The following is a 24,648-nucleotide window of genomic DNA, read 5'->3' as shown; positions in this document are numbered from 1 at the left end:
CTTTACTGCATAGTACCTAATTCTCAAAACCTTTGCAAGGTAGGAGCTTTTTTTTTTTAATCTGACAGGCTCAGGTTGCCCAAACTAGGAAGTGGCAGAGCTGGGTGGGATTTGTTTCCCAGTTTTTCTGATTCCAAATCACTTTCTACTGTACTTTTCTTGCCCTGAGCATCAAGAGTGCCCACACCCTGAGACCACAGTTATTGTCATACCTGCTGGGTTACCCTGGGCAAGTCTACTCCTGCCTGGGTTTCCCTTTCTCTGCAACAATACCTCCCTGACTGGGCTAATGTGTGATGGTCACTTGCCACGCTAACCCCTTTACATGCATGATCTTATGTAGCCCTGAGAGAAGGGAACTGGTATTATCCCCAAATTACAGATCAGATCAGGTACTTAAGTAGATGCCCAAGGCCCTGCAGATCCTAAGGAGCAGGTCTAAGAACTTAAACCATGCCTGCTTAATTTAAGTAGACGGCCAATTTCAGTTGAAGATTGATACTTTTTAGAGTTCTCCTCTAGGCTTTGTTCTTTTTTTTTTTTTTTTTTTTTTTTTTTTTTTTTTTTTTCTAGGCTTTGTTCTAAACAAGGATCTCTTTACCTTTCTTTTTAGCCAGAGCAATTTTTAAAAAAAGATTTTATTTATTCATGAGAGACACACAGAGAGGCAGATACATAGGCCGAAGGAGGTCCCCTCCCTATGGGGATCCTGATGTAGGACTCGATCCCAAGACCCCAGGATCACAACCTGAGCCAAAGGTAGACACTCAACCACTAAGCCACCCAGGTACCCATACCCAGAGGAGTGATTTTTTTAAAAAAGTCATCTCTGGTTTACTGCTATACTAGTCAAGTATCACTGGAAAAGGTTAAACATTTTTGGAGAGAGCAGCCTTTTTGACAGTGTTTCCAAGCATCTCAGATGCACCTTTTTGCCTCCTACCACTCACTCAAAACTTCCACATGCCTTTCCCTTAGACCACCACTGATCTAATACCTAGATGTTAGGGCTTCTCTGAGAGCTGGGAAAAAGCACACCTTGAAAGGAAGGTCCCCCAGGGACCCCCAGGAAGGTCCTTGACATCTAGGCCAGAGAACTAAGACCTGCATGGCAGTGCGGTGTTAGTTTGTACGTGGCCACACTGTTTTCACTTATTCAACTTTATTGTAAGAGCAAAGGATTATTTTTCACAACAAAAGCACAGTGCCTAAGACAAGAGGATGGCTAGGTCTCAGACCAAGTTTCCTTCCCTACTGTTTGCAACCTAGGTTGGCTAGAAGTTTCTGAGAATGTAACATCCACCAGGTGTCATTATTCACCAACTCTGGCAAGCTCCATGGCTGTCCCAGGGAGCTCCAAGGCTGAGATCAAGGCTAGAGATGAGAATATGAGATGATCAAAATGGATTGAGGAAAGGACACTGTGTCTGGAAGGCAGCTTGGGGGCCTTTTGAAAAGGCCAGTGACACATTTCTGATTAGGTTTCTGAACCCACCGTATTCCCCTGGAAGGAGTCAGGTTCTTAGGAACAGCCCTGGCTCCCTGCTGCACTGTGTACTGGGCTCAGGTGTGTACCCCCAAGCCTAAGCGGTCATCCCATCAGTAAAAAAGATACCCTTACTTGTGTCCAGCTGCCCCCCTGCTCTTTCCATCTGGCTCCTAATCACGTGTCCTGGGGCACGGGAAAGCACAGTAGAGGGACACGCAATTGCTCCTTCCCAGACTGAAGGTCTCTAAAGAGCCGAAGTTTAGGATACAAATGCCAGCAATCATGGGGCTATAAGAATAGGAAATGGGTGTGCATGGCAGAGCCTGGGAAAGGCTACCTGGAGGACTGAAGCAGGGAAATCGGCCTTGAACCCTCATACTCCCATGTGGCTCTTCAGCTGCAGGTATAAGGCAGGAAGATGAGACGGGCTCAGGCCAGGTGCGTCCTTGCCTCACCCTCAGAGCCAGCCATTACTGGTGAAATCCATACGCAGCGCCTCCTCATCCATGGGGCTTAGCTCCTGCAAGGGGGCACGGCAGGGGCCTCCATAGTAGCCAAACCAGTCCATGGTTTTCTTCAGCCCCGGGATCCCAAAGCGCCGGGTCACCTGTGAAGCAGGGTCTGTTAGGATAAACTGGGGAATCCCTGCACACGCATGTCTGGGATGCAGACGTGTCTCTCTCAGAACGTTAGGCTTCCTCCCCCCTCCCCTCGTAATGTAATTTCACCAAGTTGGTGACACTAGGGTATATTGGAAATGCAGATTGAGAGACCAGAAGGCGGGTCAGCAGAAAAGAACACAATGCCAACAATTCAAATTTAGGAAGGAAATAACTGCCTGGGTTTCTCAAAGAAAAATCCACCCCACTGGGGAGAAAAGCGGCATTTGGCCATCAGGCTGGGACTTGAGAAGCTAGCAGTGCTGTGGGTCTGGGTGCTAGACCATCACAGGTCTGCAGCCCAGTTCCCAGGAACATAGGGCCAGGGCACACCAGGCTGGGGACGTCAGGAAGGGGAAAGGTGTGCAAGACCCTCAGGCATAGCCCAGACCTCTACTGGCCCTGCAGCAGAGACCCCCACCCACCCTAAGCTCCTCCCTGACCCCAACTCTGAAAAAAACGATGCATCAGCTATCCTGAGAAGTTCCACTTTGTAATCTTATGTCACCAACTTACTACATACATCTGAGCAAGTTCTCTAGTCTAAAATATGAGGGGACTGGACAACATAACTAAAGTGTTTTCCATTGTAAGGGGGCACCTAACACTCTTGTCAGACCTTAACATCATGCATGAGGACTTATAGAAAATGAAGCATCAAGTTTCTTTGCCTTTGGCATAGCTGATCAGAAGTGTTAGATGAGTCTTTGACTACCTCAAAAAAAGAAATGTAATCCTTAAGTTTTATTTGGAGGGGAGGTAAAACCTTAGAAGTTGGGTTTCACAAAGGGTAAAATAACAAGAGAGGTTGCTTGGGGTAAAAAAGTTAAGAACCACTGATGAACGATTGACTAATAAGTATTTACCACTAGAGGCCAGGGAATTTTTTCTTGAAATGAGTGATACGCCACCTTCCTCCTAGGCCTGGCCCCAGCTGTGATGTTCTAATACCTGGGCTTTTCACCCAAAACCTGAGTAGGGTGGGAAAGACCTAGGGGACAGGATGGAGAGGCACAAGAAGTACCTAGAGAAAAAGGCTTCTTCCACCACAAGTGTGTAGGATCTCTGAGTTGCCCCCTCCTCAGACCCATAGAAATAATTGAATGCTTTGGTGGTAAAGAACATGGAATATCCTAAATATAGCCAGGGCAGGACCTAGCTGGGTGGGAAGGCAGAGGAAGGACATTGTGTTCAAGCAGGACAGAGCAACAGAGTGACATCAAGCTGCTCCTGGGGTGGCTGAGCCTACAGCCCAGGCAGCAGAAAGGTGTTCCAGGCATTCCTGAGTGTGTGCCCAGAGTTGGCACAGGAGGACCAGAGTGAAGAGTAAGGCAGGATGACATGTGGAAAGCCAGGATGGCAGCAAGCATCTTCTCTTCCCAAGGGGAAGCCACAGCTTCATCTGTAAAATGAGGAGATGACAACACCTACCCCATGTCACAAGAATCAAATGAGAAAAACTCCACTGTAAGACCAGACCCTGGGGCGCCTGGGTGGCTCAGATGTTTAAGCGTCTGCCTTGAGATCAGATCATGATCCCAAGGCCCTGGAATTGAGTCCCACATAGTACTCCCTACTCAGTAGGGAGTCTGTTTCTCCCTCTCCCTCTGCCCCTCCCCCTGTTTGTGTTCTCTCTGTCTCTATCTCTCAAATGAATTTTTAAAAATCTTAAAAAAAAAAAAAGACTAGACCCCTAAGAAAGCTCCTCTACCACGTCCTGGTGGTATGCAGGTTCTGGGACCTTCTCTCTGCAGGTGAGTGGGCATAGACAGCAGAGGTGCCACCCCAGTGGAATGTGCAGTACATACCAGACAGTCTGTGCCCAGCTGAATGGCCCTCATTTCTGCAGTTCTTGCATCCTATTAATAGAGCACTCTACCCCAGGAAAGCCTTCACATCCAGGAGACTTGTGCTTGCCTCCTTAGCTGTCCTTTCTCAAAATCTCAGTTTATTTGCCCCTTTGAGGTAAAGATATAAGCTGTGAGGGAGCTCTAGAGCCCACCTACCACTTTACCCAAACAAAATATTGCTGCTTAGCCTGGGACTCTCACCTCTGATGCAAAACTTACAGGGATGCCCCCAAAAAAATCAGTCAACAAGGTAAGTAATATTTAGTGCCATATTTCTTTTAAAAATCAAAATCAATGCAAAAAAATCCATGATGAGCAAAGTGTCGATGTTTTAAATAAAGACAGGGTCCAAAAGAACCATGCCCTGCCATATTGTGGCCCAAGGTAAAACTAAACATGTGCCCCTATATACAAGGTGTTTTTTTTAATTTTATTTTATTTATTCATTCATGAGAGACCCTGAGAGAGAGGCAGAGACATAGGCAGAGGGAGAAGCAGGCTTCCTGTGGGGCGTCTGATGCGGGACCCTGGGATTACGCCCTGAGCCAAAGGCAGATACTCAACCACTGAGCCAGCCAGGTGCCCCCATATACAAGTTTTATGTATTTTTTACTGGTTCATTTTTTTCTACGAGTAGATACAGGAAAAAATTTTTTGATGAGGTTGTTTCCATTTAAGTCAGGAAAGTAAAATTATAATACATTATGTTTTTAACATATATAAAATGTTTAAAACTAAACTAAAAGATACTAATATCTTATTAGCATATATACTATATATACTAATACTAAAACTAATATACATAAAATATTTATTTTTTTTAAAGATTTTATTTATTTATTCATGAGAGACACACAGAGAAAGAGAGAGAGAGGCAGAGACACAGGCAGAGGGTGAAGCAGGCTCCACGCAGGGAGCCCAATGTGGGACTCGATCCCAGGTCTCCAGGATCAGGCCCTGGGCTGAAGGTGGCACTAAACCGCTGAGCCACCAGGGCTGCCCCACATAAAATATTTAAAACTAAACTAAAAGAATGTCGTTTTAATATACCTACTTTTTAAATTTCCAATATATTTTTTTTTCAAATAGTTTAACATTCTATGCAGGGAGGGAAAAGTATTTAGAGGGGCGCCTGGATGGCTCAGTTGGTAGAAAATCTTTTTCCCCCGAAGATTTTATTTATGTATTTATTTGACAAAGAGAAAGAGAGAGAGAGAGAGAGAGAGAGAGAGAGAGAGAGAGAGAGGAGAGCACATGCACAAGCAAGTGGAGCAGCAGGCAGAGGGAGAGGTAGAAGCAGGCTCCCCACTGAGCTGGTGAGCCCAAAGGTAGATGACAAAAAAAAAAAAAAAAGATTAAAAAAAAAATCCAAAAAATAAGGCAGATGACAGCTGACTGAGCCACCCAGGTACTCCAAGCCTGCAACTCTTGATCTTGAGGTTGGAATAAGAAAGGAAGGAAGGAAGGCTGGGAAGGAAGGAGGGTGGATAGGCAGATAGAAGGAAGGAAACGAAGGACAGGAAGGAAGGAAGGAAGGAAGGAAGGAAGGAAGGAAGGAAGGAAGGAAGGAAGGAAGGAAGGAGAGAAGGAAGGAAGGAAGGAAGGAAGGAAGGAAGGAAGGAAGGAAGGAAGGAAGGAAGGAAGGAGAGAAGGAAGGAAGGAAGGAAGGAAGGAAGGAAGGAAGGAAGGAAGGAAGGAAGGAAGGAAGGAAGGATAGAGTTTCCACTTCCAGGAAGATGGAATAGATGTACTCTTTCCCATTTCTCCCAAAAAATACAGCTAAAACAAAACCTTGGACATTACATAAAAACAAACATAAGGCTCTGAAAGGTAGAGAGATGGAAGACAAACTAGGGACTTTAGGACCCAAAGAACACAGTGGTGAGTTCCCTGGCCTCAACTTGAAGCTTAAGAAGCTGGCAACCCTAAAATGCCAATGGGTACAGATAATAAAAGCCCCCAACAAAAGCCTGTTCACTCAAGCCAAGGATCAGGAAGAAGCAGCCTAGCAAAATGGAAAACTTTTAGACAATCACCACTCTGCTCCAACCAAGTAGCCTAGAAAAAACTGTGGTCCCATCTCCACCATCTCCACCATCCCCACCCAGGCCAGTGAGTGTTGAGTCAGGAGCCAGAACTTCTGCCCTCAACTCTGGCAGTCTTAAAGGGTGCCCTTCCCCCTCCACAATGGATGGTCTCAGCAGAGCCCCGTGAGGAAAGTCAGAGCTTACACACCACTGCCCACACTGAAGCTACCCCCACTCCCCACCCCCTGCCGGAGGTAATTGTAATGTCAGTAGAGGCCGGTGGGAATCGGTAAGGAGGCATTCCTACCCTTTCCAGTCAGGGAGTTGTCAGTGGAGGTGGGGGACAGAGATGTAATTTAAAAAATACTCCCCAAAGAAATCTCCAGGCCCAAATGATCTCATTGGAGAATTCTAAAAAATGTTTAAAGAATATTTAACACCAATTCTACATAGTCTCTTCCAGAAAATAGAAGAGGAGGGAATACTTCCCAGTCAACAGATGAAGCTATTATTACCCTGAGACCAAAATCAGACAAAAGCGATGCCAAAAAAGAAAAAAAAAAAAAAGTGTGTGGGGGGGACTACATATCTCCTATGAATGTAGACAGAAAAATTTTCAACTAAGTATTAGCAAATGGAACTCAGCAATATATGAAAAGAGTTACACACCATAACTAGGTGGGGTTTATTCCAGGATGCAAGACTAGTTCAATATTAGAAAATCATCCATGTAACTCACCATATTAGCAGGCTAAAGAGGAAAAACAAAATCACAGAGTCCTATCAATCAAGGCAGAAAAACACTGGACAAAATTCAATATCTTCTGCAATCCCACACAGATTTTATTACTATAGGTATATAAAAGACCTTAAAATCAGGTACGCTAATTCCTCCCACTTCGCTGTTTGTTTGTTTCCAAAATTATTTTAGCTAGTTTAATTCCTTTGCCTTCCTATGTAAGCTTTAGAATACTTTGGTGTGGTTTTGCAGAGGGATAGACACAGATAATGGGAGCAACAGAGAACCCAGAAAGACCCACATAAATATGCCCAACTAATTTTTGACAAAGGTGCAAAAGTAATTCAATGGAAGAAAGACCATCTTTTCAACAAATGGTGGTGGAGTAAGTGGATATCTAGAAGCAAAAAAAAAAAAAAAAAAAAAAAATTCAACCTCCACCTAAATCTCACACTTGATACAAAAATTTACTCAGAATGGGTCTTGGACTTATAAAATGTAAAACTATAAAACTTTTAGGGAAAAACACAGAAAATCCTCACAATCTAATGCTACGAAAAGCCTTCTTCTTCTACTTAACACTAAAAGGATAAATACAAATGAAAATATTAATGAATTAGACTTCATCAAATTAAAATTTTTTGTTCTGCAAAAGATCTGTTCAGAGAATGACAAGACAATCTACAGAATGGGAGAAAATATTTGCAAACCACACATCTCACAAAGGACTGGTACCTAAAAGATACAAAGAGGGATCCCTGGGTGGCTCAGCTGTTTAGCGCCTGCCTTCGGCCCAGGGCGTGATCCTGGAGATCCAGAATCGAGTCCCACATCAGGCTCCGGGCACGGAGTCGGCTTCTCCCTCTGCCTGTGTCTCTGCCATTCTCTCTCTGTGTCTCTCATGAATAAATAAATAAAATCTTAAAAAAAAAAAAAAAAGATACAAAGAAACTTCCAAAATTCAACGTTAAAAAAGAAAAAAATCCAATCAGGCAAGAGACATAGGCAAGAGACATACACAGACATTTCATTTAAGAAGATATACAGATGGCAAATAAGTACATGAAAAGATGTCGAATAGCATTAGCCATCAGACAAAGGCAAGTTAAAACCACAATGAGATGTTACTACACACCTATCAGAATGGCTAAAATAAAAAATAGTCACAATGCCTAAAGCTGATGAGGATGCAGAGAGAACAAGTCAGTCATACATTTACATTGATGCAAATGTAAAATGGCACCGCCATTCTGGAAAACAGTTTTTGGCAGCTTCTTAAAAAAACTAAACATGCAGGGGGCACCTGGGTGGCTCAGTCAGTTACGTGTCTACCTTGGGCTCAGGTCACGATCCCAGGATCTTGGGATGGAACTCTGTGTCGGGCTCCCTGCTCAGTGGAGTCTGCTTCTCCCTCTCCCTTTGCCCCTTCCCACTGCTTGTGTTCACTCTCTTTCTCTCTCTCTCTCAGATGAATAAATAAAATCTTAAAAAAAAACAAAAACAAAAAAATCGAAACATGCAATCATCATAATTACACCAACTGTATTTATCCTAGAAAAATGAAAACTTCCGGTCACACAAAAACCTGTACATGAATGTTCGTAGCAGCTTTTAATAGCCCCAAGTTGGAAACAGTTGGAAACAACCCAACTGTCCTTCCACAGGTGAATGGTGACACAAGCTGCTGTATGGCCATACCATGAAACACTACTCATCAGTAAAAAGAAACAGGCTATTGCTGCATGCAACGACTTGGATGAATCTGCACAGAATTTTGCTGAGTGAAAAAAAGCCAATTTTAAAAGTTTATATACTCCATAATTCCATTCATATAGCAATCTTGAGCTGACAAAATTATAAAAATGGTGAACATATTTGTGGTTGCCAGGAGTTAAGGAGGGGGTAGGGGCAGGAGGTAAGTAGGCATAGGCATGAAAGCATAGCATGAAGGACTCTTCTGGTGATGAAAATACTCTGTATCTGGACTATATCAATGTCAAAATCCTGGTTGTGATATTGTACTTTAATTTTGTAAGATGCTCCCATTGGGGCAACTGGGGAATGGGTACATGGACTCTCTCTATACTGTATCTTTTGTTTTTAAGATTTCTATTTATTTATTTGAGAGAGAGAGAGCACAAGCAGAGGGAACAGCAGAAGCAGGCTCCCCACTGAGCAGGGGATCATGACCTGAGCCCCAGGCAGACACTTAACTGACTGAGCCAGATACCCCTGTATTATTTCTTACAACTTCATCTGAATCTATAGATATCTCAAAATTAACGTTTAATTTAAAATATACATACAAACCCATTTTCCTTCCTGCCTCAGACCCCAATATGGCTCTGCATAGCACTGCCTGGCTCTTGACAGGCATTCCACCTTGGCTCTTCTCTTTGATTTGCCCAATCCAGAGTTGGGGTACAGTGTCTAACTGCAGGATAGATTATTTAAGGACAAAACTCTGGGAAATCTGGGCTCTGAAAACATCTAGCCTTCTAACTCCTCCTTTACTCCCAGTCATTCTGTTTTCTAGGATCTGACTCCCTATTAAAGCTGATGGAAAGGCCCATGGTTCATGCTTTCTAGGCAGTGCATCTCTAAGTAAGAGCCCAGAGTTACTTATGTCACCACAATCAGCCAGCCAGTGTGTCTGTTTCAACGCTTACTCCTGGGTCTACAGGATTAGAAATTTAACTGGTTCCCTAAGTGATTTCCAATACAGCCAACGGGACTCAACTCTGAAATTGTGGTTTTCTGGAGAGGTACAAGGAATTCCCACACTAGGATGTTCTCTAAAAGGACTTTTTGAAAGGGAAGAGGCTAAGTGGGGGCCCCTGCGCCTGCCCTGACTCCTGCTCCAACAAGGACACAGACACCCCCACCCCCACACCTTGGGGCCATTGGCTCACCGCAGTGTTTGGCTCAATGAGGCGGTGCTGCAGTTTCTGGGCATCTTCCCATTGCCCCGTGAGGCAGAGTCGCTCCAGCTGGCACACCTGAGCCCCCAGGACATTGGCCAGGGCACATACGCCCCCCACAGCTCCTGCCCCAGAGAAAAGTGCAGAACATCAGCCAGAACCTCTTCTCACAGGCAATTCCAAACCCTGGGGTTTCCAGCACCTCTTATTCTGGGGAGAGAGGATATGGATTTTTATGCCACTGGTTGGCCATTTCAAAGGCATGCTCTGAGAGTCCAGAGTACAGATTTCCAGAGAGAAAAGCTGCCAGCATATTTGAAGTAGAATCTCACAGGCTGAAGGTCAGGGAACAGAGCCTGAAGGCTAACTTAAGGACAGGTCCTCCCCTGCACCCCCCAACACACCTCCCAGAGTAAAGTCCCACCTGCTAGTTGACACCTCCACAATCCTCTAATAGCCCCCTGACTCATCAGTCCGGGAATGGGGTGGAGTGAATGGGAAGAAGCCTTTGCTCTTCTGAAATCTTATTCCCCCCTGTGAATTCAGCCTGGGAATGTGCTGGGGCCAGGGGAGGGGGAGGGGTAGTGGAAAGAGCCCTGGACACAGGAGACCAGGCATTTCCTCCCATTGGCAGCATGAACTTGCACAAGTCATGGACTTTCCAGTCCTCTTTGTTCTCATCTGGGCAATTAAAACGTGCTGGCTGTGATCTCAGGAGGTTTTGCCATTCTGCAGGCCTGCAATGGGATTCTAAGGCTAGTTAGGAGGGTCCCTAAGCACAGCGGCCTGAAGACCGGAGAGTGGGAAATTTGGAATGAGCTAATACAGCTGCCATTTATGGATCCCCACTTTCTGCCAGGCACTATGCAGACACTGAGCCAATGCTCTCACATTCTCACAACACTCCTGCTTTATAGAGTAGAAGCTCAGGCCCAGAGAGGTTGAATACTTTGCCCAACAGTACTCAGTAAATGGCAGAGCTGAGATTCCAACTCACATCCCACCCACCAACCCCCACCTGGCCTCTAGAGCCTGTCCTCTCTCCATCTACCCACCCTCAGCAACAAGGCTTCAATGGGTCTTCTTTTCTGCCTTTGCACTTTAGAGACTGTGACGTGATAGAGGAGAGATGTGCAAGGACTCATACAGCAAGCCTAAGTCCAGAGAAGAGGAACCAGCATTGCCCCCTCAGCCCTGGAAAGGTAACTCAGATCTGTACTTGCTGGGGCTTCAGCCCAAGGGAGCAGATGCTTGCTCTCTTCCCCCTCTGGGGCCCAAATCCAACCTGAACCCCAAGAAGCCTGACCCATAACAGATAAGCACAGTTGGTTTAATGGTGACATTCCCAGTATCCTGGACTGGAACAGAAACAGGCAGCTGAAGATCCTGGGCCTGACCCTATAGGTCTGACGATTCCTACTGGCCCAGTACCAGGATGAGAGGAAAACAGACTTGCAGACCAGAGGAAAGACTCCAAGGCTCCAAGGCCTCTATCCTCAGAGAATGATTTACAAAGTGAGATCAGAGGAGCTCAATTTGTTAACTAAGCAGGGAGCTCAGGACTTAGAACAAACTTCAGGCATCCCCATTACAGACCAAGGATTATACAAGGCCACCCTCTTCTGTCCAGAAAGGTCACTCATAAGCACCTAATATTCAAACAAGCAAGCAGTGTGCTGGACTTCTGAGGCTTCCAAGTAGGCAGGATGGCAAAATGACCCTGCAGACCCAGACTCCGCCCACCTGGGGGGCCTGGGTATACCACCCATGATAGCATGAGAGGAGCAGGAGGCCTACCCACGGCATAGCTGGCCAGCAAGAAGCCAGCTGATCCAGCCAACACCTGGAAATCTTGCTTCCTGGTCTTGTGAACAATCAGCCCCAGCCTGGTCACCTGCAAGAGCAAACCTGTGTGAGAGCTGCACGTAGAGCTTCAACACCAAGCAAGATGGGTGCTGGGCAAGGGAGGGAGAATGAGCACCCAGGCTCCAGAGAGCTGTCCCCAAACTTGGACAAGGCCGCAGAGAACCCACATAATGGGAAGAACCCACATAGGAGCCCAGGACTGAAGCAGGTCCCAGAGCTGCCCTGAAGTTAATAACACAGAAGAAGAGGAAGGAGCGCCAGCCAGGAGCCACTGCCACTCACATCACCACCACTGTCCTTGATGCCCACGATGTTTGGGTGCTGGGAGAGCGTGACCACTGCATCTATGGGCAGGTCCAGCCCTGTGTTGGCTGGGACACTGTAGAGCACCACAGGAATTGGGGAGAGGTCAGCGACCTGAGGGAGGTAGAGAAGAGGGGAGAGACAGAGGGCAGCTGCCCAGGCCCGAGGAGCCTGAGGCACTGCCCATCACCACCCGCTCTGGGCATGGGTCACTGTGCGGCCACCTGGGCAGGCCCACCTCCTGGACTAGACATCACAGGGCTATGTCCCCTGCTTGTAAACAATAATACTACTATTTCATGAGAGCTTTCTATGTGCCAGGCTTAGTTCTAAGCCCTCTGTATTTTTTTTTATAAATTTATTTTGTATTGGTGTTCAATTTGTCAACATATAGAATTACACTCAGTGTTCATCCCGTCAAGTCCCCACCTCAGTGCCCGTCACCCAGTCTCCCCCTCCCCCCGCCCACCTCCCCTTCCACCACCCTTAGTTCATTTCCCAGGTCCTCACAATGATCCCATGAGGAAGACACCATCACTCCTTCCATCTGAGAAGGGAGGAAGCAGCCTCATAGTGTGGTCAGGCCAATTTCCCAGCAGCATCCCCTCCCCATTCCCATAGCTGCCATTCATGGGAAGTAGGCTCATCCCTTGGCCCCCAGCTTCTCTATCTCTTCTCCCTAGCCAGCCTCCTCTTGGTTCCAGGCCCCAAACCCATGCCCACCTTGGTGTAGTGGTGAATGAGGGCAGCACTGCTCATGCGGCCACGATAGTAGCAAGGTGTCACCACTATGGCGGCGTCAGCCCCAACTTGGGCCATGCTCACAGTCATCTCCACAGTGGCCTGGGTGGCTACAGGAAGAAAGAGGGAGCCTTCCCTATAGGTCATGGAGGGTGAGAGCAGAAGGAAAGAAGGGCAGGGCTAGGACCCCAGGGCAAACAAGAGGTTCAGAAGATACAGAACCAGTTAACTGAACTGGGCCAAGGAGCCTGGCTCCCACCCGCAGGCACCCCCAGACACCCCCAAGCACCCCAAGGGCCCAGAGCACTGTGGCCTCACACTCGCAGCCAGAGCCGGCTAGCAGGAGTTTGTCCTTGGGCATGGCCTGGCGGACTCGGCTCACCACCTCCAGCCGCTCGCTGCTGGTCAGGAAGGGGAACTCGCCATTGGAGCCCTGGATCACGAAGCCTGCAAGAGAGGTTCCATCACAGCCAACGCCTTTGCGTCCTCTTATGAATAACTGGGACATGGGTGTTACACGCACTCCCAACGCCATAGTTTTGCACACATTTCCTTCCCATCTTTGTCCTGATGCAGGCAGAATGTTTTACCCAGTTGCCATGACAGTGTCCCCACCATTTTTCTTTGTGTTAACGAAATGTCTTAGCTATACCCAAAAGAATCAGTGATAATACAATCCGCAGGTGTGTATCCAGCACCCATGGCAACCCTCCCCTGATCACTTTCTCTTCCTCTTCTAGCTGTCCCGACTCAGGTGTCATTGTTCTCATTCATGTCTTTATACCCTTAAGACATATACTGATCCACAAACAAGATATAATGTTTTTTGCCATTTTAAGCTTTACAGAAATGGAATCAAGCTCATATAACTTTCTGTGGTTTGCTATTTTTGCCCAAGATTATGTTGTGAGCTTTGTCCATAGCAGTACACAGCTCTGACTCATTCATTTTAATTACTATATAATAGTCTATTGTGAAGTGAGACAATTTACTTTTCATTCTCCTTTTGAGGACATTTAGAATGTTTCCTTAGTTTTGCTATTACAGATAATGCCAAAAAAAAAAAAAAAAAAAAACATGTTCCATAAAGTCTTCTGTCCCCATGTCTGAGCTTCTCTACAGTTTACTTAGGTGTGTATTTGCTGAGCCACCCATGTGTGCATCTTTGTGTGCCAAACGTCTGCCTTATTTGCCAGATCATAACCCCATCGGCACACGGAAGGGTCTGTTCGTGTTCATCCATGCCAACACTGGGTATTGTCAGAATTAATTTTCGCCAATTTTCTGGGTGAAAAGTGACATTTCTTTTTTTTTTTTTTAATTTTTATTTATTTATGATAGTCACACAGAGAGAGAGAGAGAGAGAGAGGCAGAGGGAGAAGCAGGCTCCATGCACCGGGAGCCTGATGTGGGATTCGATCCCGGGTCTCCAGGATCGCGCCCTGGGCCAAAGGCAGGCGCCAAACCACTGTGCCACCCAGGGATCCCGAAAAGTGACATTTCATTATTTCATTTTGCACGTTCCTATGTTATCGATCATTTGAGAGGTTTCTAACATCGCTGGGTAGGATGTCAACCCTTTTGTATCACAGAATTAATGCTCTTTGGCTGAATCTGAAGGGAATGTTAGTAAAACCATTTTCGTCTCTGCTTCTTTAACTTTCTCCTTCCTCTTCTTCCTCCTCTCTACTGCATTCCATTCCAAAAACATTGTTCTGGAATAGCTGACAAATACAGCATATGGCACAACAATAGTATTAATAAATAGGAGACTGCTTGGGAGAAAGGAAAGAAAAAAAAGCTCTACAAAATCCCCCGCCACACAGTTGTGAGAGACCGTCATTTTGACTTGGAGCTTCCTGACAGTCAAAGCTAAAAGGGAAATGTGATCAGCTGACAGATATGCAGAACTCAAGATAAAAGCAAAGCAGCTGCCTTGGAGACACAGAATTTCCTGGCATTGGGACCAAGAGAGACTGTTCCAGTGAGTCATCCTTAGGGGACACAGTGTGATGGAGAGTCAACTTTTCACCACAAACAGTTTTCCACGCTGTTCAGTGCACCATCAGATTCCACTGAGTGGATTGCCAGAATGGCTCACTGGATACTTAGCGTTCCCTATCCCCACATATACTTTTTTGCCTTGGTAACATTGCAGGGAGCATCTTGAGGCAAATGATTTTTGGCTTCTGTTGCATTGCCTCCTCAGGATTCATTTCTCCATGTCAGGCTAGGAGCCTCCTTCTGTCTTGTTACAAAGGTTCTGGTGATTTCCCAGGGGCTCACTCCTAATTTAAGGGTTCCCAATCCCAGAGAGGATTGGACCAACACCCTCTACTTAGGAGTCAAAGATTCTGAGATGGAACTTTTGCCCTCTATGGACTTGCCTCCAAAGACGTCTCCTTCCTACCCCAACCCCGCCTGCCACCACCACCCTGGAAGGGACCCTGGCCAGTTCTTGCTTCAGCCACTTCCTCCACCCTGTTCACTCACTCCCAAGTCCCCCTTCATCCTGGTGGCCAGTTCCAGGGGCTCCTGAGCAGTAGGACGGCTGGGGCTTGTACTCTCAGAGTAAAAGCAGGCTACTTTGCTCAAGACACCTGGTGGCCTCTCTCTAGTCTTGTGAAGAAGCATCTGACCCAGGCCTGACTCCCAAGAAGGAAGTGAGGCCAGACTGGGGAAGGAAAGAATATCGCAGAGTTGGGGAAGCAGTCAGGCCCAACTCCCTCTGGTTTTTGAGCAAGTTACATCATGTCTCTCAGTCCCCATTTCTTTTTCTATGGGATGACAAGAGAAACAATTTCAATCCTACCTTATAAGGCTATTTTAAGGGCCCAAACAAGAAAATGTAAAAGCAAGCATTTTGAGGGGCAGCCCAGGTGGCTCAACAGTTTGGCATATGCCTTTGGCCCAGGGTGTGATCCTGGAGTCCCAGGATCGAGTCCCGTGTCAGGCTACCTGCATGGGGCCTGCTTCTCCCTCTGCCTGTGTCTCTGCCTCTCTCTCTCTGTCTCTCATGAATAAAATCTTAAAAAAAAAAAAAAAAAAGAAGAAGAAAAGCATTTTGAAATCTGTGAACTGATGCTGCCAAGAGCCCCCTCTCTCTCCTTGGCGAGATGTCCAGTTTTAGGCCTGATGTGCCACCCCTGGTGTAGAGAGGCGACTAGAGGAATGGGAGGGCTAGGGTCCCACATGGGTCAGGGAGTGAAGACGGGCAGTGGTGGAGAAGCAGGGCAGTGGAGTGGTTGGACACATAGGCTCTGAACCCAGAGGACCCAGAGTGACTCTCAGTTGCAGGCCCTTATCAGCTATGAAATCTTGGGCGAATAGCTTAAACAAACCTCAGCTTCCTCTCATGGGAAATGGGGATATTAGTGCTCTCCTTAAAGAGTTGTGAGACTTAAATGAGATACTATTTATAAAGTGCTTAGATTAGAACTGGCAGTGTTAGCTCCAATTATTATGGAGTCAAAAGGAAGTGCTCAAATCTTAAATCAGGAGGCTGGCAGCTTTGGATCTGAGGTGGAGGAGGATGGCCTGTGTGGGAGGGGAGGCTGCATTCAAGAACTTCTCTTGCCCTCTCCAGCTGCAAGGCTAAGAGGCTCATTACAGAATCTACTCTCTCTCTCTCTCTCTCTCTCTCTCTCTCTCTCCCCCTCTCTCTTGGTCCCAAGTTATGCTGGCTGCTCTGGGAAGCCAGAGTGGCCTGGGAGAGAGGAGTGGGTGTGTTTGGGGCTAGAGATGCACAAGGAACATGGTGACTTACTGTGGCCCCTTGACCTATCATTATTGCCACCTCCCCTGAGAAGTCTTCCTGGGATCCCTCCACTGGACAGCTCTTCTCCGAACTTCCATCACTTGTTCTTTGTCCTTCCCTGCGGCCTACTTAAAAATACACAGAAGTTCTCAGAACCCTTCTATCTCCCCCACCTCTGCCTGCAGGATTAGACAAAATTTCTCAAACTGACCTCTGCTGTAAAATGGGGAAATTGGACTGGGTGGTCTTCTAAGTTCTCCTTGGGCTCTAAGTTTTGGAGTCAAGTTTCTGGCATTTCCTCCTACCTTTCACTCACCTCTAAATGTTCTCCTTCAGCCAAACTACCAGGGTCCCCAGACACAGTGTCACTATCCTGCCTCTATGCCCTTGCTTATGCTGTTCCCTTCTGCCTGGAACACCTGCCTCCCTAAGCTGCAGCCCCTGAGAACCTTTCCTCACTCCCCCAGCCTCTGCACCTCCTTGCACAGCACTTGTCCTACTTTCTTAGAATCATCAAGATCATGGATGATGTCCCCTCATTTTGGCCTCCCCCATGACACCCAATACACTGCTGGTGGAGGTGTGTGTTGACAATTTGTGGTATAAAAGAAAAATTGTCCCAGACCCTGGCCTGGGGCAGAGCTTTATTTTTGTGTGTGGTGTAACTGATAACCTTCCTTGGGCAGAAATGGGCATTCCTGATAAAATGCTCAGGCAGGTTTCTGATGAGCTTCAATGGAATTAAGCCTTCATCTGGGAAACCAGCCACCCACACAGCTGACACTCCAGCAAGAGTCTAGTGGCTGGTAGATGATTTGACCATTCTCTTTTATAAAAAATATCCTTACCAAGAGATCATACTTGAATTGGCCACTTAGAAGTCGTTTTCCTTGAGCTACAACTGTAATAAAATGTTGACATCTTGAACTACTTTTAAAGTTAAGGAAAAGTTGCAGAAGTGGTACAAGGCATTTCCATACATCCTTCACATGACCCCAGCAATGATAATGTCTTACTTTAGTAGAATTATCAGAACCAGAGAATTAACACTGGTACTATACTAACTGCAGACTTTGAATTTTGTCAGTTTGAAACTTTTTTTAAAGATTCCAAATTCACAATCAGCCAATCTGAAATTTTATCCAATAAACTTTTAAGGGGATTTAAGGTCTTCCAGACAAATGCATACATTTTAGGCATTTCTACAATCACTTGCAGAAGCTACACCTCACTACTCTTGCTTTTTGTCTACTTTGGCAACCTACAACATTTTCTAGGGTGACTGACCCCATTTTTTTCCATTAATATTTTTAAAAGGTTATTTTTATTTATTTGAGAGTGACAGAGACAGATTGAAGGAGGGGGAAGGCAGTGGGAAAGGGAGAGGGAGAAGCAGACTCCTTGCTGAGCAGAGAGCCCAACACAGGGCTTGATTCCAGGACCCCGGGATCATGACCTAAGCCAAAGGCAGATGCTTCATTGACTGAGCCACCCAGGCACCCCCATTAATATTTTGTTACAAATGATTTTATTTTTTTATTTAATGAATTACCTTATTTTTTAACTAGGCTACACACTCACTGTGGGGCTTGAACTCACAGCCCCATGATCAGGAGTCACATGTTCCACCAACTAAGCCAGCCAGGTGCCCCAGTATTTGAATATTTTAAAAATTACTAAGAAGTGACTTCATATAAATGCTAACATATATACTTTAAATTTTAAATACTTCATAACAGGGGTGCCTGGTTGGCTCAGTTGGTGGAACATGCAACTCTTGATCTCAGGGTTGTAAGTTCAAGCCCCATGTTGGGTGTAGAGATTACTTAAAATCTTTAAGATATAAATAGATAGATGATAGATGATAGATAGATAGATAGATAGATAGATAGATAGATAGATAGATAGATAATAGATAGATAAATGAATTCAATACCTCCAATTATGCCCCATAAAATCAATCAACAACATTATTTAGGGTGTTTGTGGATTTATCCATCCTTTGCAAGGATTCTGGGTACCTTCTCCAGGGAGTTTGAGGCCCACGGGCTGGGAAACACTGGCAAGTTCCTAACAGATGCCAACAGTCCATTTCTATGTAAAGGAGTCACTGTGGGTTAGACAGTGCTGTGTCACTGACTTCTCTCAACTTTCACAGGAGAGAGAGCTGCCTCCCTTTAACTGCCTTACTGGAGGTCACCCCTTGCCCCAGAAATAACTTCTTGGGACCCAGGAAGAGGAGGCAGGGAGAGTCCCAGGCTTTCAGGAGGGCACAGAGAGTGGCAGGACATGTGGGAAGAGGACAGGGATAAGCATGAGAGAAGAAGATCCCTGTAGGGCCAGAGAGCATTGGCCTGAGGGGCAGCATGGGGCAGGGATTCAGGGTCTGAGCTTTGGAGTTGGGCAGAGTTGGGCTCTAACTCTAATAACATCACTTACTGTCTATACCCTATCAGGCAAATTACATCTCTGAGCCTCAGGTGTCTCATCTGCCAAACGGAGATAACACAATGCCTTCTCTATAGGGCTGTGCTGTAACACTTAGCACCGAACACAGCATACACTAAAAATGGAAAAGAAAAAAAAAGGGGGGGAGTTGCTGGTAGTACTAGTAATACTAGTAATTAGCAGTACTAGCAGCAGCAAGCAGCCCCAGTCCCAGCCATAGTGATAGAAACAAGAAGAGAGAGTATACACAGCACAACAGCTCTGAAGGTAGGTGGGGGGAGGCACTAACGGGGATCCCAGTGGGCCCCAGAAAGCAGGTGGTGCAAGGAGAATACACTGCAGTGCAGGAGGCCACACAACTTGAGAAGCAGTGGACAGGGTGAAGATGACACTAAGAGGACAGGAGACCCACCTCCCACCTTGCCTACTAGCTTCTAGAAGCCTGGCCTTCCCCCCATCTCCTGACATCTGGCTGCTTCCTCCTTCCCTGGCAACAGCGGGTTGGTGGGTGCTGAACTCCCTGGAGACGTCCCATTCTCAGAACCTGAAGACTCAGGGAAGCTGATTTATGGAGTCTTGAATCAGTAAAAGGCCCAGGCCAAGGGCCACATGAAGAGGACTATGGGAGCAGGAACCCTCTTTCCGTATGGCTGCCCAGTCCTGAGGCTGGCCACAGAGCCCCCAGACTCAGAATGAGGGAATACAAGGCTTTATTGGCTCAGTTCCAGGCATTAGGCGTCAGTCTGGGGCTCTCAGCTACTCCTGGGATCTGCCTCGCCTATCTTCTCTGTGGGCCTTCAGGGGCCCGTGAGTCTGTCTTGGCCGCTTCGCTTCCTTCCACTCGCCCTCCATCAGGAGCCGTCCTCTGTGGCATACCCTACTCACAGACTGGGAGGGGCCCAGGACCCCTGAGGGGGTATGAAGGAGGGATTTGGGCAGCAGCATCTCACTCTGGGCCACACAGGCTGCCCCACAGGAGAGAGAACAGGCCTGCAATTGTGTGCCAGCCTTGCTGGGGGAAGGGGTGTCTCCACCCATGGTTAGGTGGCTTCAAAGGGTTGACAGATCTGGTGGCTGCGGTTGGGCAGACTGTGGCTCAGGTGGCTCTGGTGGCTCGGATGGCTTGGATGGCTCGGGTGGCTTGGGTAACCCTGGTAGCCAGGGTGACCATGGCCATGGAAGGCATGTGTTTGGTTCATGCCGGCTACAGTGGTACCCCGCTGAGTGAGAAAATTCCCTTTCAGCTTCAACTCCACCTCCTCCAGGGCCTTCAGCTCCTCCTGGTTGATGTCTTTGGACTCCAGGTGGCCTGAGTTCTGGTAAGTCGTGGCTCGCTGCAACATGGAATTAGCCAGTTGCTGTCCCAGGGTGTTGATCTCCTTGGTACAGGTAGCCACAGCGGCCCATGTGGCCGTATCCGTGGATGGGGATTTTCCAGACTCCCTGTGGGTCTCTTTGGTCACCGAAGACCCGGACATCCTCTGCTTACTGGTGAAGGACTCCCGGCGCACAGCCGTGCCCACTTGGCCTTGCCTTGTGGTGACAGTCTCCATGCGAATGGTTGTGCTGGCTTCCCCGCTGCCACTCTCGGGGGAAGAGGCGGTGCTGCTGCTGCAGGCGGCCAGCTTCTCTTCGGAAAGGCGGCTAAAGTGAGATTTAATCCAGTTCTCATTCTTTGCTTTGTGACATTCTGGTGGCTCCTGCTCATCTCGTACAGACTCAAGGGATGCCTTCCTTCTCTTCTTCCTCTGAATCCACAGCATGAGGCCTCCACCTCCGAGTAAGAGGGCAGTCCCCAGCACCACCTTGCATGATGGTTGCTGGATGAGCTCCAAGAAGGCCTCCAGGACCCTAAGCCAGGCAGGCAGAGCTAAGAGCACGCTGGGAGGGGGGAGCCCGGATGGTATGGTTCATGCTTGAAAGGGCAGGTTCCCTGAGGCTGTCTGGCAGGCAGGCCCCCAGCTGTACCCTTCCTAGGATGCCCCTCCCGCCTCAGCAATGAACCCCATTGTGAGCAAGGTTAGGGGGTGGGGTGGGGAAAGGCCTAGGCACCCTTCACGTCTAACCTGGCAGGTATTTCCTGAGGCCCAAGTCCTGTCTCCCACCCTGACAGCTGTCCCTAAGGTCAGTGGAAAAGCAGCTTTCCTTCTGTCTTCTGCTTGTGACCCATTCTTCGACTCAAACCTTATTTTCCAATCTTTGGTCTCTTTCCCTCTCTATCCAGTGGCTCACTGACCATGACTGAAGGACCCCCTTGGTTAGGCTGGCATCCATTCCTGGCTGCCTGATGTTGGTGTCTCCTTTGGTTCAGGGCCCACCCCTTCTGCCAGCTTAGCACATTTCATCCCCATCTGCAGCCCCAACCCCTTTACAGAGCAGGGTTCAAAAGGAAAGGGGCCCAGGAAGGAGCTCATTCTAGAATAATATGAGGTCACAACTGGGTAGAGACAAGCAGCGGACTGAGAAGCCAGAGCAGATAGGATAGGGGACTTCACCAGATCCCAGATTCCAGATCCCAGGGGCTGTCCCAGGATAGGGACTGCTACCTCTTACCTTAGTGATGCACCTGCATACCCAGAATTTGCTCCCCTTCCCCTGGGCCCTGGTTAAATGGACACAGTTTAGACTGTGAGCAGGTGAGCCACCTGGCCAGGGTCTCTGTAGGTACAGATAATAGAAAGCCTGGCCCACAATCCCAAATTTCTATCCTCTCAGGGTAGAAACAGGCCTGGGCCCCTTTATTTTTCTCCCAGAGGCATCAAACACATTTTTTTTTAATGCATTTCACTTTTTAAAAGTGAATGCTAAAGTAAATGCCAAAACAGCATTGTAAAAATTGTGATTTTTTTTTAAAACAAAATATTTTATTTAAGAAAGTAATGGCTTTAATATGCACAGTAGTATCTTAGTCTACGTACTAAGGGAATAAGATACAAGCTCAATGTTTTATGGGGAACATCATCTCCCTTGTCCTACTGAAGTAGCTCTGTGGTCATCTACTAACCTCATTTGGAAATAACAATTCAAAGTTCATCTTTGAGGTTGTTTGTGGGAGTGAGTTCAGGGCCAAATGGTCCCTCCACAACAATTTTACCCTCCAGTCACTAGTTTTCATTTTAAAATGATACTCTTTATATAAATAATCAGTAAAAATTAACAGTGCAAAAATAAGAAATAAAAGAGAGCTACACAGTTTCAGGCAATAGCTTCCAGAAGAATATCTAACTTTTCACCTACTCATCAAGGGCAGGTTCCCACCTCCTCTTTGGAAGACTTTTAACTTATTGCAGGAGGCCCTGGCAATGTGGTATGCAATGGCTTCCTCCTCTGCTCCTGAGTGTTGGGTTGCAAAGCCAACGCCGGGGGCCAGAATTGAGCCAGAGAAACATCATCTGTAGAGCAAAAGTTGCTCACAGTTCCTTTCCTGGACATTCTGGCTGTGTCCCGGGAGCAGTGATGGGACCCTTGGCTCTATTCTTTGTGCCAGGGCCTCACACTTGAGCTCCTTGGGAGGAATGCATTAACCCTGTGGCTCAGTTCCATTCTAAAATGAGGAAATCAGATTAGAGAGGTTCAGTGATTTCTCCAAGGTCACCATAACTGGCAGAACCAAGATTCTTACCCAGGCCTTCTAACTCTGGATGCCGAGCTCTTTTTATCCAGCCCTCTCCCTCCCACTGAGGCAGGAGCCTGTGTAGGTTGCTCCGTGGCCCATAGCCTGCCAAATCCACTTTAGCCTGTACTCCAGGGCACCCCCATGCCCTCTGCAGGAGTGGATAAGTGGGTAGGAGGGAAGGAAGGGTCCAGAGAAGAGTCTGGGGGTGTCTGGATTCTCTGGGCGGCAGGCAGAAACTGGACATAAAGTCCACCGTTTTCACGCCCTGCATTAGCGTACGGACCTTGGACCTGGAGGGTGAAACAGAGTCTTCCTCCTCTTAAGATTCAAGGAGCTAGGGGCACCTGGCTGGCTCAGTCAGTGGGGAGCATGGTACTCTTGATCTTGGGGTCATGAGTTCAAATACCACGTTGGGTACAGAGATTACTTAAAACTTTTTTTAGTAAATAAAAGATTCTCACTTTGCTTCAAGGCAGACTTTCAGGCCCCAGTGGGCTGAGCCCGAGTAGAAATTTACTTAAGAGTTTGTGTCACTGCATTTACTGCACCCTAGGGAAGAAGAGTCGCATCCGCTCAGTCCTGAGATATGGATGGGGTTTCGGTCAGGCCAGCAGTCACTGTCACAAAGCAGCTCTCCCCACAATGCAGATGATACTGTCGTCCTAGTGATTGTGACCACTAGATAACTTCTAAGGTACATCACCCTTTCCTAACCACAGCATGCTTTGCCCTCTCTTGGATTTGTCTTGCAACCATCCTATGACATGGGCATTATTACTCCCACGTGTCAGATGAGGAGACTGAGGTTTTGAGAGATTATCTCACAGCTAAGTGGGAGAGCTGTGATTTGAATCTATAGTCCATGTTCTCAACTGTTCCCCTGCCCCACCTCAGTCAGGACCTCTCCATTCTCAGAGCTGGTGCCAACCAGACTTTATTCGTTGAAATAGTCTGTTCTACAACTCAGCAGTTTAGTGTGATGGAGTGAAACCAAGTGTGGCCCTGCAGTCAGACCTGGGTTCAAATCCCAGTTCAGCCATGTATTAGCAATGACTTTGGGCAAGTGACTATGTCACTCTGAGCCCCAGCTTCCCATCTCTGAAACAGGGCTAGTGAGATTTTGGCCTCAGGGACTTGCCACGGGTGATAGATGAGGGTGGGCAGGGCACGATGGGAGGAACTGACCACTTTGTCTTTCACTTATTGTACCTGTGGCCATGTTGCATGTTGAGTGTTACAAGTGTCTGGTCCCTGACCTCATGGAGGGGAGACCCCTGTGTAAGGAGGGAAAGGAGTCAGAGGATCCAGAACAGGAATTAATTCGGCCAAGGGAGGCTTGGCCCAGAAGAGAGTGTGTGAACAAGGTTCTCAGGGAGATGAGCTCGCAGGCTGGGGTGCCTTGTGACATCCCCAGCTGCCTTCACAACTGCACAGCGTTTGGTTGACGAGGACTTTCACACCCATTATTGTAGTATGATTCCCACAGTAATGCTGGGCTAAGAAGGCACTTTGGTAGTTTGCAACTGGGGAAACTGAAGCAGATGCGATTCAGTCAAGGTTGCAAGCCAGCAAGGAGCTTCCTGCCTGTCTCTGGACTCCAGAGCAGTGCTGGGTGCACAACTGCTGGGGTCCCCAACTGTCTGTCTCTGAGCTGCTCACAGGCGGCAGAAATTGGAATCATTCACATCTCCTCCGACTCCCCCAAAGGACAGGCCCCACTTACCTCGGAAGGGGAGAGTACCCAATTTGTGCAGATTCTCGTCCAGTTTCCCATAGTCCACCTCTGCCGTGGCCGTGAAGGGGGTGGTCACAGGGGGGTAGATGCCTGCAATGTCCACCTTCCTCCCCTCCCCTGAGGCCCAGCCCCCCACATTCCTGGACAAGCCCCTACCAAGCCCCTGCCTCACAGAGGACCAGACTGCTCGGCCCAGCATCTCGGCAAGAGGCCCGCGGCCCAGCTGGTCTCTGCCCCGAGTGAGGCTGAGTTTGGCCCCCGTCCTACCCTGTTAATGATCAGTGTGTCTAGTTAAAAATTTGCCGCCCCCTCCCTGACTGTAGGTGCTGGGCCGGGCCAGGGCGGGGCGTCCCCGGGGTCAGAGGCCCCCCTTTGGGAGCAGCGGGGCAAATGCCACAACCGAGCCTCCCTGTGGCCGACGGAGGGTGGGCGGTGTGCTGGGGAGCGACCCTAAAGGGCCTCCCGAGCGAGGCCGGGTCCTCCTCCCCCAGCTCCGG

At 47.7% G+C, this 24,648-nt stretch overlaps 2 protein-coding genes across 3 annotated transcripts in view; both read right to left on the bottom strand.

The window, feature by feature from the left end:
• HOGA1 (4-hydroxy-2-oxoglutarate aldolase 1) overlaps positions 1-24,648 on the bottom strand; it is a 26,602-nt gene extending 1,954 nt beyond the window's left edge. The window contains exons 1-7 of one of the 2 annotated variants that reach the window (XM_038578430.1): positions 24,140-24,350; positions 12,914-13,042; positions 12,578-12,705; positions 11,834-11,968; positions 11,483-11,579; positions 9,677-9,810; positions 1,146-2,096 (exon numbers count right to left, since the gene is read on the bottom strand). In XM_038578430.1, the coding sequence (XP_038434358.1) occupies positions 1,947-2,096; positions 9,677-9,810; positions 11,483-11,579; positions 11,834-11,968; positions 12,578-12,705; positions 12,914-13,042; positions 24,140-24,350 (984 nt within the window). In that variant the 3' untranslated portion in view covers positions 1,146-1,946. Of the gene's footprint in view, positions 1-1,145; positions 2,097-9,676; positions 9,811-11,482; positions 11,580-11,833; positions 11,969-12,577; positions 12,706-12,913; positions 13,043-24,139 lie in introns of those variants that run through there. The other variant, XM_038578431.1, reaches the window with a different exon arrangement.
• Positions 19,494-21,189, bottom strand: C28H10orf62 (chromosome 28 C10orf62 homolog). The gene has a single exon (XM_038578436.1). It carries the CDS (start codon positions 20,561-20,563, stop codon positions 19,841-19,843), a length of 723 nt encoding a protein of 240 aa, XP_038434364.1. The 5' UTR covers positions 20,564-21,189; the 3' UTR covers positions 19,494-19,840.

The sequence above is a fragment of the Canis lupus genome, chromosome 28, assembly GCF_011100685.1.
Source record: "Canis lupus familiaris isolate Mischka breed German Shepherd chromosome 28, alternate assembly UU_Cfam_GSD_1.0, whole genome shotgun sequence".
Classification (NCBI taxonomy): Eukaryota; Metazoa; Chordata; class Mammalia; order Carnivora; family Canidae; genus Canis; species Canis lupus.
Note: the sequence above shows the minus strand (reverse complement) of the source record. Positions and strands in the feature narration are given on the sequence as shown.

Excerpts from the sequence above, each read along its gene's own strand:
- C28H10orf62 (XM_038578436.1), bottom strand. The coding sequence starts at position 20,563 with ATGCTGTGGATTCAGAGGAAGAAGAGAAGGAAGGCATCCCTTGAGTCT.